We start from the raw sequence: 14446 nt of genomic DNA on the forward strand, positions 1-14446 counted from the left end.
TTATTCAAGGGGCAGGGAGTTCTCTCACTAATGTATCCAGCAGCCTCAGTATTTACCTTCTTTCACAATAGACTACTCAGATTTTTTTACTATTTTGCACCCCCAATCCTGCCCCGCTTCTTCCAAACCTCATTTTCTCTGCTCTCTGGCATATCAAATCTGGGAAAGTTTCCCTGGCTAGTTACTGATGAATTAGGAAATAATCCTGTGCAAGGTCTTCCAACATTCTGCCCTTTGCCTCAATTTTATTTACAGAGCCAGAGGCTGGGATATATTAAATATCCCACTGCATGCACTTTGACCTTATTATTTCTGCCTCATAGCGTGTCCCTGTTACTGATTTGCTATTTGAAACAATTCTACCTTGAGTCCAGAATTATACCCCAAATTTAATGATACTCTGGTTCCATAAGTTCCTCATTATGTTACATGGCCTTCAAACTCCTCCTACATATTTCCACACTGCTCTTTTATATTCCAGTTCCTGTCCTGCTGAGCTGAAGAACCACATGCTATCCAGTTCTATTAAAAAAAAAAAGGGGGGGGGAGGGGAGGGGTAGGAATGGATATGAAGGGGAAAAATAAATCTAAGATATTTCACAGCTGAACATAAGCATAGCCATAGTGGATCAGGTCAGTGGTCCATCTAGCCCAGTATCCTGTCTCTCTCAGTGGGTTGTGCCAAGTGCCTCAGAGGGAATGAACAGAACAGGGCAATTTCAAGTGACTCATCCCGTCATCCAGTCCTAGCTTCTGAGCCAGCTGTCAGTGGAGTGGTAGATTTTTTTTTTTTCCCCCAGCCAGCTTACCCTCTCATTTGGACCAAACTCTTTGACAGGGGAGCAGTCAGTAATTTAAAAAATGAAGCTGTGGGCTGTGATAGTCCTGGTTCTCATTGCCCTCTTAACAATACCTGCTGATATATTTGCCCAATTGCTATAGTGTTTCTCCTGTTAGCTTTATTTTGGGGGGGGGGGCAGGGGAGCTAAAACTCTCCCTTCTACTTCCATTCTTTGGCTCTCTTGCTCCTCCTTTCTTCTATAAAATGATGCCAAAAAAAAATATTGCAGAGGTGGTTATAAAGACTTCGGCTATGATGTTTGAATACCCGTCCCTTTCTACTAAGATTTTACATACTATAGAGTATTTTAATGTACTCGTCAGTTACGTTATAAAGCGATTGAGCCTGTTTTGCCATTTTTTTCTAAACAGTGTTAAATTAGCACAGAAGCAACTTGAAGGAAATATAAAAATTTCTCTTCACAGAACTGCGCATCATCTACCATAATGAATCTGCTGTAGCTTGAAAAGTTTCTAGCTTAGCATCCAGGCTGTTGTCAGTGTCATCTCTTAAACTGTGCATGACTACATTGTAGTTCAGGGGCAAGGTTACACTTCGGGTGTCAGCAGCGTACCTTTCTTGACAAGATAAGTTTTTTGGAGCTAGTGATCCCTTAATCTTTAATGAGTAAAATATTCACTTGCAGGTGAAAAATGTCATGTTATCTGCACAACATGAGAGTTAAGATAACCCTTGCCTCTAATCTCTCTCACTGTACAAATGAAATGCCAAGGTGTGGTGATTCAGATTAATGGATGAGTGGAAAGAGTGCTGCAAGTATGAAGTTCTCCTAAACCTTTGTTAAAATTATTTGTGCAAAGTTAGGTCTGATTTGAAAGAAACACATATTTGTCCACTATCGATACAAACCCTACAATTGATGACACTGGCATGATTTAGTGATATCCATTAGAAATAGCCCTACATCATGGTTTTTCATTTATTACTTGCGTGATGATTCTGAGAGAGTCTTTACTAAAATTAGGTTTCAGAGGAACAGCCGTGTTAGTCTGTATTCGCAAAAAGAAAAGGAGTACTTGTGGCACCTTAGAGAGTAACCAATATATTTGGTTAGCTCATGGAAAGCTCATGCTCAAATATATTGGTTAGTCTCTAAGGTGCCACAAGTACTCCTTTTCTTTTTACTAAAATTAGTTTTATGTTTGCCAGTTAAGTGACAAAGCATTAAATAAAAGATCAGATCTGTGCTAAATGATTCCAAGCAGATTATTATTCCTCCATTGCCTCTATATAAATCCATGGTATGCTCACATCTTGAATACTGTGTGCAGATGTGGTCGCCCCATCTCAAAAAAGATATACTGGAATTGGAAATGGTTCAGAAAAGGTCAACAAAAATGATTAGGGGATAGAATGGCATCCGTATGATGAGAGATTAATAAGACTGGGACTTTTCAGCTTGGAAAAAGAGACAACTAAGGGGGTATGTTAGAGATCTATAAGATCATGGCATGTGGAGAAAGTAAATAAGGAAGTGTTATTTACTTCTCAACACAAGAACTAAGGGTCACCAAATGAAATTAATAGACAGTGGGTTTAAAACAAACAAAAGGAAGTATTTTTTTCACACAATGCACAGTCAACTTGTGGAACTCCTTGCCAGAGGATGTTGTGTAGGCCAAGACTATACCAGGGTTCAAAAAAGAACTACATAAATTCATGGAGGATAGGTCCATCAATGGCTATTAGCCAAGTTGGGCAGGGATGATGTCCCTACCCTCTCTTTGCCAGAAGCTGGGAATGGGCAATGGGATGGATCACTTGATTACCTGTTCTGATGCACCTGGCATTGGCCACTGTTGGAAGACAGGATACTGGGCTAGATGGACCTTTGGTCTGACCAAGCATGGCCATTCTTATGTAATTCAGCACAGAAATAAATCAACACTTAATATTTTCCTCCCTAATGTGAAGTGAATTGGTGGTACTTGGCTCACTGAAGCTGCCATAGAATGTTGCAGCGTGATCTCAGTTATGCATAATTTCATGGTGTCTTCGGCAAGCTAGTAAGTGTCATTGCATTTTATGGAGGTGGGGAGCAGTGGGCTTGATTTCAGATGTTAACTTAATGTGCTGAAATCCCTCTTTTCCTTACTTTTTCCCTCCCCACAAAATATAGTCTGGAGCAAAACTAGGGCATCTAGGCTTAACTCTATTAGTTAATTTTAGCATTGCAATTCCCTGTTTGAATAGGGAGGGAATATAGTCAAATGGTTAAAGCCACAGGGCTGAGAGCTGAATTCTGGTCTCTTCCTGGTTTTGCCATTGATCTGCTTTGTGACTAGAGTCATTTAACCTTGCCATGCCTCAATTTACCCATCTATAAAAAGATCTAGCTCACAGATTTGAGACTTCACTCTTGTTGTTTGAAGTCCATAGGTGAGGTGCTACAGAATTCCAAAGTACTGTTACATTGTTTCCCAGGATTATTGTTGTATTTCAGCACAACATCCTGTTGCAGTGGAGACAATCAGTACTTATTTAACAACTAAAATTATTTACCCAGGGATTCTCAACCTCTTTCTTTCTGAGACACTGTCACCCCCCACCCCCAACATGCTATAAAAACGCCGTGGCCCAGCAGTACCACAACTGTTTTTCTGCATATAAAAGCCAGGGTCAGCGTTAGGGGGTAGCACGCAGGACAATTGCCTGGGGCCCCACACCAGAGGGGGCCCTGCAATACTAAGTAGCTTAGGCTTCTGCTTCAGCCGTGGGTGGTAGGGCTTGGGGCCCTGGGCTGCAGTCCTGTGTGGTGGAGCTTTGGCTTTCTGCCCTGGGCCCTAGCGAGTCTAACACCAGTCATTCTTGGTGGACCCCCTGAAACATGCTCACAGCCTCCCGGGGGGCCCCGGACCCCTTGTTGAGAACCACTGATTTACACACCATATTTTGCAGTGCACTACAGAACATTTGCTTTGAGCACAAGTATCAATGTGCAGTTATGATGTAATGGTTTGAGGACTTTGCCGACTGTTAGAACTCTCCTACCAATGTTGTTCAGAGTGAAGCTAGTTTGACTGCCAGAATTGTTTACATGCTTTGTTTTTAATTATGGAAAGAAAAACTAACTAAAATTCAGATCTGTCTCAAAGTTTTGTCTTCAAAATACCACTTGAGTAGCTCCTCTTTTTTCTCATTGTAACAAATCGCACATGCCGTACCCCCAAAATATGTCAAACATCAGGCCTATGTAAAAATGGCCCTCTCATGCAAACAGTCACATAGCAAAATTCCTTAGCTCAACGGGACTGAAGCCAAAAGTTCCTTGGCATTCTCACTACATTCTTTCATTTTCCAGAATGTGCTCAGAATTTTTACTCCAAAATGTCCCAAGATTTTTAGTGTGTAGACAAAAACATGCATTCAATTTATAGCCCCTCTGCTGCAGATTTTTAAAAAAAATGGATCTAGATTTTATTTAAATCACAGGACGTTGTTTAGTGGACTGTAATATTTCTCATCTGATTCGAATCATACAGAAAACCGAGACGGGCTAAGTGAAAGCAGATGCTATTGGAGTTACTTATTTATTTGAAAACTGCACTTGGGGTGGGAGAGGAAAGTGACTAATAGAAGTTAATACTGTATTTCTAATCTATTTCACCTTTTTTGGGTGGGAGCAGCCTCATAAGTTATATATTGTGCACTGCGATATCGTAGTAGCCATTAAATGTAACACTACCTAGAATGTTGCATCTGCTTTCTAAGAGCATGCTTATGAGTAAATATTTGAAATAATGATTGGAATATTTTCAAATTTCTAAGATTTGTTTTGGTGCAGTTCAGTGGTTTTTAACTAAGATCCTTTTAACTAAGTTTTGGACCTGCGAGCTAGATATAAAAGCAGTCCTGCTTTGGGCTCCAAACTGACTAATCTTAGTTCTGTCCCCATGGTGATCTTATTAAACAAAACTATTTGCTGCACTTGAGATTTGTCTATTCCGGTTGCAGCTCTTGTAATCTTTCACTATCAGTGCATGAAATTCTACAGTGGAATTAAATCTGAAGTGATGGAAGACATGGCCTTCCATCCAGCACCAAGCTTCTTTGAAACAGTTCCAGTTTCACAGCTGATAAATTTTTAGAGATTGTGAGATATGAAATGCTTTACATCTGCAAGTCATTAACATTAAAATTCTTTTCTGCACTCTGTGAGTACATCATTTTGGAGCTGAATGTTACTACTCCTTTCTATCAGGCTGACAGGCAGCAGAGGCTGCCAAGGCTAATGGTTTCTTGGCACCTTTTCTTGAGCCGTAATTTCTCGCGCAGATTGACATTTTCATAGCCAATCCTTTGATTTTTTTTTTTTTTTATTATTTCAAAATCTTTTTGCTGTTTTAAATTATCAGTTTTCAAACCTGGCCATTCTAGTTTGGTACACTTAGCAAACTGTGGCTTTTTCATCTCATTTCGAAGCACTTTACAAATCTTCTCAGCACACCTATGAGATAAACCTTACATTTTTGGCACAGAGGTGGAGTGACCTTGTCCAAAGTCACAAGTTGTATGGCACACAAATGAGCTTATGAGCCCTTACTCAGTCCCCTCTTGTAGTCATTAGACTAGCATATCATAGAATATCAGGGTTGGAAGGGACTTCAGGAGGTCATCTAGTCCAACCCCCTGCTCAAAGCAGGACCAATCCCCCAATTTTTGCCCCACATCCCTAAATGGTCCCCTCAAGGATTGAACTCACAACCCTGGGTTTAGTAGGCCAATGCTCAGATCCCTTCCTTATGTGAAGTGAGACTTAATTTTTTACGATGACCAAGTTAACTTGTGAAATAAAGTCCTGTACAGATGCTTGCCTGTTATGTATCAGAACTGTGTTTCTGCATCCTCAGAATGCCAGTTTGGAGCGATGGGATTTAACTAGCAATCCTGTATCTTGGACAGCCTTGAAGAAACTGCCAGTAGATGGTGGATTCAGTTACCTACACTGGGACTAGCATTCAGGCTAGGAATATGCTTCATCTGGTGGGAGGGATCTTCCATGCATTTAAGGCATGTAGGAAAGTCCAAGCGATTGCCTCATCTACTAGAGCCCAAGGTAAAGCTGTGTAATTGAAGGTTTTTCCCAGTCCACATATAGAGAAGGCCTTTGGCCAAACATGCTACGTGAAACAGGTTCTTTACTAGTTGAGGGAAGATTGAGACCCTCTGCAAAAAGTGAAGAGGAAGGACTATTACCAGCCTTTCAATGAATTGAGAATAGTTCTAGACCCTTGAAATCTTGAACGTACTGGGCAAAATAAATCTTGAAAGGGAGACTGCTGTAAGTAAAAACTCGCCCAAATGCTGTGGTGCTCGGTAAAGTGTAACATGTTCGATCCTGGAACTCCTTTGCGTTATTGACATGGTAAGACTTGGGTAGACCAGGAATACTTTTTTGCACCAGTATAACTACAGCTATGTGTAAAGTCTACCATGGCATGCATCCACAGTAGAGGTTTGCCCTGTTGGAACTGCATTCATGAAGCTATATCTGTGCAAAAGCTCTCAGTAGCAATAATGCATAAGACATGAATTTAACTGCCAAGGTAATAGCATGTGTTAGAGATCCCTCTATCCATAAAGAAGCACTCTCATCTGAAACTGGCTACGTAGTGAGTGCTGATCCTGGTGGCACAATCCATTCTCACCAGTATGTTATGATATAGGAACATCTATATATAACTTTATTACTGAAGGTCATTTGATAGAGTGTTGGACAATTTTTACATGTACACAGTAGAATAGCTCTGTGGATTTGTCTAGTATTTTGGCATAGTTTGGTTATATGGGCCTTCTGCTTAGTTTATTCTTCTCCTACCAAAGGGGCGTGGGAAATCAAACAGTTAAACTAGTGCAATGGGACCTACAGGAACGAATACTTTTAAATGAAAATGTTAGTGGTGAGAAGCTAGTTTGTAGTATTCTCTGACCAAAGTATACTGTTCATTCCCTTAGGAGTTGCTCCTTGCTGATTACTGTCGTGGGACGGGGTGAGCTGTTTACAGAGACTTTTCATGTTTCAGTATCATAGCCGTTACATTCCCACTGGCATACAGTAAAATTTAGTATCTCCAGGGTACTGAATACTTTACTTTGAGCTATACTAAGGAGGCGCAATCTGCAATTCTTTAGCCTGGGTTTTGTCTTTCTCTTCCTTGAAATCTTACATGATGATGGTAAAAAGGTGACTAAAACAGTCTTCTGTCCCTTCTGTAGCAAATAATTCAAAAGAAGGGGGCAGCCTGACAAAAGGGATATTTGTGGTAACAAGACTAGTGTTTGAGGAGAAATGCTGAGAAAAGGGGTTGTTGAAGTTTAGTATCATTAGGAAGCTCTGATGATGGAGTCCTAGTACAAGGTTTGCAGTTAAGGCAATAGCTGTGTCTCCATTATAAACCAGATTTGTGACTCCTTTCTGGCTTTGTGTGTGTTTAAAATAAAATCAATTAACTCCACCTGAAATTTCTAGTGGCTGCCTTCCAGAAGCTCCTGTGGTACTTCTGATTTTTAAAACGGTCTCATAAGTATTTTACTAGTTGCAGAATGTTCTGACTCTTTTGCAACATCCTGTCTGAAAAGTGACTTGGTCTGCAGATTCCAAACTCTGTTTGTTCAAGTGTCCTTATTTGGGGGCTTGTGCCTCTGAGGAGTTTTGGAATGTTTGAATGATTACTGGTACTTCTGCAGTTGTTTACTGACTTGTGAACTCTCTGAACTTCATGCAGTCTGCAGGCTGAGAGTGATGCGGGCATTGAGTTTTACAGGATCAGAACCACTGAGTCCAAGAACCACTCTGTTTCTGTAGAGCAGAAGTGCTGCAGCTTGTCGGGACCTGGTGGGTCTTTGGGGTACCAGTTCCTACAGCGTATTTGCATCTTTAGTGTTCATAAGAGTTCCCAGAGTGAGGATGCTTTTCTAAGCTTATAAACCTCATTGAAGTGGATCTATATGAAGAAACTCTGCCCAGGACAATTACTGAATATTACAGTAGCAGAGCTTTTTGCAAAACTTCCATCTGCTTCTCAACTCAGGTGACTAATCTGACGAAATGGAGGAAAGTCCCTGGGGAGGAGTTTCTACTGTAGCCTGTTCCCAGATGGCAGATACACTATGATCAATACCAAGTGTCAAAAATCATGAGTTAGGCCCCTCAAAATCATGAGATTATTTTATCATGAGGTTTTAAAAAAACATTTTGTTTTCAGTTGCTTTCTAGTCTCTGAGCCTTTAGACATTTTCAAGCTTGTCTACAGAACCATGAGGGCTAGAAACTTACATTTCAAAATAAAAACTGAGATTCTTTTATAGTAATTAGTCCAGGAGCTGGGACTTCAAGCAAAACTCCAAATCTAGCTGGACTTGTGATAGTCATGAATTGGCAACAGTTCAATGATCTTTTATTTTTATTAGATGACTTCTATGGAGGTAGGTAGGATAAAACTTTTTCAAACTTAAAAACTGAATCCTTCTAATGGTCAACTTTAGATGTACTTCTATTTCTTACCTTAAAAATAAAGGAATTTAATGACCATAAAGCCCTAAGATTGATGAAACCTTAAGATTGCTTCTAGACTTCTTTAACACTTAGGCCTTTTTTTTTCTTGAACTACTGGTCAAGTGTTCTAATTACCTGACTTTTCAATGTTTAATAGATTTACCATGATGTCACTTATAACTGCAGATAGTGAATCTTGCTTTTCATCAAAAGATCCACAATATAATTGAGATACAAAGTCACTAGTTGCAATTGGCTGACTGCAGTACTTCTCACTCAATGAGGGGTACCAGAAGTGCGGTAGAACATTATTATAGCAATTTTCCCCAAAAGAAGGGAAATAAATGGAAAGATCCACAAAGAATGATCTGTTGGAATGTTGCCATCAAAAGGTGTGTTCATGTGAAGAAGTTTAGTTGCCACTTAATGTTAAAAAGCTCATGATTCATCTAATACTTGAAAGATGAGCTATTTTTATGTACATCAAAAACTGTTTAAAAATATCCATAAACAGTCATTGAAGGAAATGAGAAGCAAATGGGTTACTCAGCTTTGCAAGTATGCAAAACCTCAGTATAATTCACATCTCTACTAAAATGCCAGTCCTGCCTTTGTTGCAAAGAATCATCGTACAAAGGTCATAACAAATGACTAATAAAAAGCAACTTGGCAACAAACAAAACAGATTCAGGCATCCAAGTTGATGCTCCCAAGGGAGGCATGCACTTCACACCTCTCCTTAATTATCCCTCACTGCTGATTTCCTTTGAGTCATTGGGAGCACAACAAACCAGTGCCTGGGCAAGAGCTAATAGTTTAAGAGTTATTAGCTGTAGCTTTTCCCATGGTTGGCACCTTATTTAGGATGGAGATGTGTGTGGCCAGTGTGTCTGTCATGCTCCTTTTAATGCTCACCACCGTCTTACAGTGTAAATGTATTTATATTATTATTACCTGAATGTATTTATAAGTCACATCACCAGCACATGGGAGAGTAGGGTTTTGCATGGTGCTGCCAGATGGGAGGGAGAGTAGAAAGTCTTCTATACTCTTGAGATTAAAATGCATATATTGCAATTCTCCTCCCTGCCCTGTTTGTTCCTCACTGTGACTTCTTGGGATGAGGGGATTCAATGTCAATGGCTCATACAGTTCTCCCTCCCTACCCCCCGCCCCCTTTGGGGAAGTCAGTTGCGGTTCCATTTGTTCTGATGGTTTTGTGAGATAAACATCTGTCCTTTGGGAATGGGACACAGACTTCCCCCACCCCCAACTTGGTTTTATGCAGGTGGCTGAACAGCCATCCGGTGATAACTTTCAATCACTACCAGTCTGTGTTGGATTCAAACCAAAACCTTCTATTTGAGACAGCCTTCCACATGGAAACGGACTCCTAAAGCAACTCCCTTATCTTCAATGTATATTTCTACCATGGCTCCTGTGAGAAATTAACTCACCAAGGTTAGTTGTTTAGAGGGGAAGTTGGGAAGCACAATATATCATTTTGATGGTATGGCTTATCCCTCTATTCCCATCCTTCATATGTTGCTTATCTTAGATGGTAAGCTCTTTGGAACAGGAATTTTGCCTTACCTGTGTGGACAGCATCTAACACTCTGTAGGATATTCTTAAATACAAATAATACTTTGGCGTGTACATTCAACCCCCAGTGTAGCCAATCTGGAAGTTCTACCTCTAGCCACTTAAGTGCAATAGGATTGATAGAGCTCCCTGCCACAGAGGGTTAAAGGATAAAATGAAAGACAGATGTCTAATAGAAATATTTTTAATAAAGCTTTTAAATCTGTTTTTCATGCACTATACTAAGGATGGTAAACACAACAATTCTGGAAATATTCATTTAAAGCATGCTGAGGAATCCCCTCCGTTGGGTATTGTATGGTAATATCTGAGGATATCCCTCCGGGTACTTGAGCAGGACTTTTGAACAGTCAAAGGACTGCTCCCAGAGAATCCTTCGCAGTCTTTACTCTGAGCCCAGTGTTTGTCAGGATGAGACTCTGGGAGTTGTTAATGGTGCATAATACAGATGCTCCCCAACTTACGCAATCATTCCCTTTTAGAAAGCCTTGCATAACGCAAATTTTGCGTAAGTCGGAAACATTAAGTAAAAATTTCCGCAACTCAAAAATCCTATTTCTGGCTTACGGAGCTTTTTCCATAAGCGTGAATTAGTGTAAGTCAGGTCTTGCGTTACCTGGGGAGCGTCTGTACTGGCATGGTGCAGACAGGATGAGTAAAACTTAGTCATAGACCTTACTGCTGAGTCTCTGCTTTTATTTCAGGAGCTTCCAGTAATGGGAGGGGTGTGTGTGTGTGTGAGAGACACTGAATGAATGGATTGTGCAGCTACTGCTACCCTTTGATATTAATGACCTGTTTCTCTTTCACAGGCTGGCAGTGATGGTGAAAGCATAGGAAACTGTCCCTTTTCACAGAGACTTTTCATGATTTTGTGGCTCAAGGGAGTAGTGTTTAGTGTCACAACGGTTGACTTGAAGAGGTAAGAAACATTGTTTCTCTGCCAAATGTACAGTAGCTTCATTTCTCAATCTGATGTGTGTTGTGTAGGTCTAAGGCTTCCAAATTTTACTTAGTACATCTTATTTCAAACATGACTGACTTCTTGCACCAATTACTGTGCCATGGGTATATTCTCTAAAGCACTTATGGTCGAATACTAATTTGGCGGTGTCTGTCACTGCATGATGGTTGCAAGATCTTGCCTGATTTGAGTTCTCACATCTGTTTACATTATTGAAAGCCAGCTTTAATGTCCAATGATGGCTTCTGCAAAGCTAACGCATGGGAAGACATGTTAATGGATGCTGCCTTAACTGATAACTGAACAAGTAACATAGGACACTGACTTAAACAAGAACTATAGATAACTGGCTCATAATCCATACACAGTTTGAGAAGCTGATTCAGCCTCTTTCAGTTTTGAACAAATTCCTATATTTACTTACCTTTTTGAGATGTGGAGATTGGTCTCAAGGCCTCAGTTACTCTTATCTTTCCTGTTTTTTATTTTTAATGTGCTATGCTTGCTTGATCATTTATCTGGAAAACTTTTGCCATGCACAGAGGCTTAGATGATCAGTGCTTCATTAACAGAACAACCGTATTCCTGTGTGAGACACTGAATTGTATCTATATGACTAAATTGTCACACGTGACACACAAAATGTAGCACTTGTCAAATTTTCAGCAAAGTTTCCTTTTTTTTTTTTTTTTTTTGCAGCTTCATCGAGTCGAGTTAATATAATGCCCTGAACCTCAAAGGCATTGTCCTTTTTAATATGAGTGGCTCAACACAATTCTGGTTAGAGTGAGACAAACGGGACAGTAACCTAGAATCAAATATTGTATCCGTGAGCTAGGAGAGAAATATACACTTGCTTCCCAAAGGCCATCTGTAGTGTATGCCATAAATAGGATACAAAATAAAGTATATTCTGTCACACAGATCACTTTATATATTCCTGGCTCTTATTAACAAGGGGTGAATGGAGTGTATCTTAGTGGGAATTATATGACCCAATGTGGTTATAGCTTCCTTAGCTTTCCAGCATACCTGAAAATTTGTATTGCATGACAGTGAAAGTTGGAAAGCCTTTCTGTACCACACCACACAGAAAATCACTCAGTATAATTAAAAAATATTTTGTCACAAGGCACACACCCTTAATATTTCCTAGAACAGATGAGTTTTTTCCAATCCAGTTTCTTTAAAGAACACACTGATAAGTTGGTCTCTTACAATTAGCCATTGAAAGTGAATATTGTATTGCAGGATAATAAATATGCAGGACATTCAGTAATGACAGATTATGAAAATCTATAATTCAGAAAAGAACCCAGCATGGAATGGCCCTTGCATTTGGATTGTGCCTGGTTTTTAATGATGTACTCTTACTGCATAACTTAGTAGTTTACGTATGGTCTTGTACAAATAAGAATTGCTTCATAATTCATTGCAAAGGAATTTTGCCAAATGAAGAATCGTTGGATGGATCCTAAAGATCATCTGACCTACAGGCAAACTACCCATGAGTTTTTTGGGTAATTGCAGATTGTGGGACGCAACTCTTAGAATCCTCCTTTTCAGATCTCTAAGATAAGCCCTGCTATCATCACATAATAAAAACAAAGATGGCATTTTCACAAACTTACATTGGTAGAAGGAACACTTTCCCAATAAGAGAATGAGTAGAAATCCAATGTAATATAGTCTGCTCTTATATAGCACTTTACAAATATCAGGTCTGTATCAACCTATGCCCATTTGTAAATGGAGAAACGGTAGTGCAGAAATGAAATGATTAGCTCAATGGACATGCAGAACCGTATGGTGACAGAGCCGGAAACAAAACCAGGTATCCTGATTTCCCAGGCCTTGACTCTGCCCACTGTGTTACCTAACGTTAAGTTCAGTAGAGTGTTGTTTTAGTGTGTGGTACGAAGTAAGTTTTTTAATAAAACTAATCTGGGTTGAAAACAAATGTTTATCAATTTAGCTAACTTTGAAGTGGTAGAAGAAAGGAAAGCCTATGGCATTCTAGACTTTACTCCCAATAGGAAAAATTAAGTTTGTAAGTAATATTAAAGAACATAATGTATTGTGTTTGCCTAAGAGTAAAACCAAAGAAGTATGTGGATATTGCAGTCAGAGCTTTTTTAAAAAGTCTAGCAAAAGGAGGCCAGCATGAGACATCCTGAACTCTATTTCTAATAACAAACTAGTTGATTTAGCTTTTGTTGATATTGCTAGCATTGGAACAGAAACCTTTTAGCACCACAGATTGAGGTTAACTCCATACTGGTAATCCAGTGTAGGTATTCACTGTTCCTTCATACAGCCATGAAACAGGACACATTTAAAAGAAAAGTCTTTGACATGCCTGCATTTGTAGCAATGTTATAAAGTTCTTTGGGCTGGATAAGATTTCCTTGTAAACATTGGTGTTGCTTCCAACTCACATAAACTACATGTACTGAACCTTCCATTTAACTGTGTGGCTTGTAGACCCTCCAAAACAGGCTTCTACAGGGTTTTAGCTCTGGGCTCTCATTGCTGTTATTGATTGCGTACTTTAAAAACCCAGTGCAACTTCTGGAAAAAAAAAATTAGAGGACCATGTTAATAGACCCATTATGTATTTATAAGCATCAGAAGTATCTGGGTCACTTCTTCTCATGTCAGACACGTAATTAGAAATGCAAAAGATTTCTGTTCAGATTGCATTGTTTCTGTATACCCTTCGCATCTGGGCATTAATGGAAAGAAATTTCAGGTTTAACTTAATTTAAACCTCTTGCAGTCATCCTCTCTCCATCCTAATAAGTCTTTCCTTCTAGTTCTCTAGGTTTTGATTTAGGGGAAAAAATGCAAAGTAGATTCAAAACTGAGAAATAGAACTAGAGAAAACCAGCTGGGATTTTGTTTTGTACCTGACCTTATAGTGATGGATGTGTGCTCTGTGATAGAGGGACACATCTGCAGTCACTACAAGTAATTAAAATCTTGAATAGTGGTGGGATATCAAGTTAATCTTTGTTTAAAAAAAAAAGTTCAAAATAAGGCTAACATTTTGCTGTTAACTTGTTGATCAATGTGCCTGGATTACCAGTGCCTAGCAGTAGTGCTGCTTGGCACATAAGAGTAGTTGAATGTTTTGATTAAATTGGAGCCTTATTTACATGTAGGTTTTCTACCATTTACCAAGAGAAGAACGGGTGCTGGCATTTGTCCCCATATTCATAATAGTGCCATTAGGAATGGCTTCCAGGAATACAGTATTCAATGAGTATCATATGCTCTTTTATACTCCCCCCCCCCCCCCCCCCCCCCAAGTTTAACATGCTGTACATATTCTTAAGCTTCACTTTCCAAACTTTGCTACTCCTGTTTTGTCCCGTTATGGACAGCCACAAACTTGTGAAAATTAGGTGCTGAGAACTTTTCACTCATTAATTTATCTCACTAACTTAGAAATTGTGGGTATACTTGCAAACAATATATATATATTGTATACAATAGCAGGCCTCGTTTGCATTAACTAAC

General features: G+C 39.5%; 1 protein-coding gene across 2 annotated transcripts in view; it reads left to right on the forward strand.

The window, feature by feature from the left end:
* The window catches only part of CLIC4 (chloride intracellular channel 4), a 53796-nt gene that overhangs the window by 16141 nt on the left and 23209 nt on the right, over positions 1 to 14446 (forward strand). For both annotated transcript variants that reach the window (XM_048826155.2, XM_048826158.2), the window contains exon 2: positions 10773 to 10882. In XM_048826155.2, coding sequence (XP_048682112.1) covers positions 10773 to 10882 — 110 coding nt within the window. The remainder of the gene's footprint in view (positions 1 to 10772; positions 10883 to 14446) is intronic.

The sequence above is a fragment of the Caretta caretta genome, chromosome 19 (assembly GCF_965140235.1).
Source record: "Caretta caretta isolate rCarCar2 chromosome 19, rCarCar1.hap1, whole genome shotgun sequence".
In the NCBI taxonomy this organism is placed as follows: Eukaryota; Metazoa; Chordata; order Testudines; family Cheloniidae; genus Caretta; species Caretta caretta.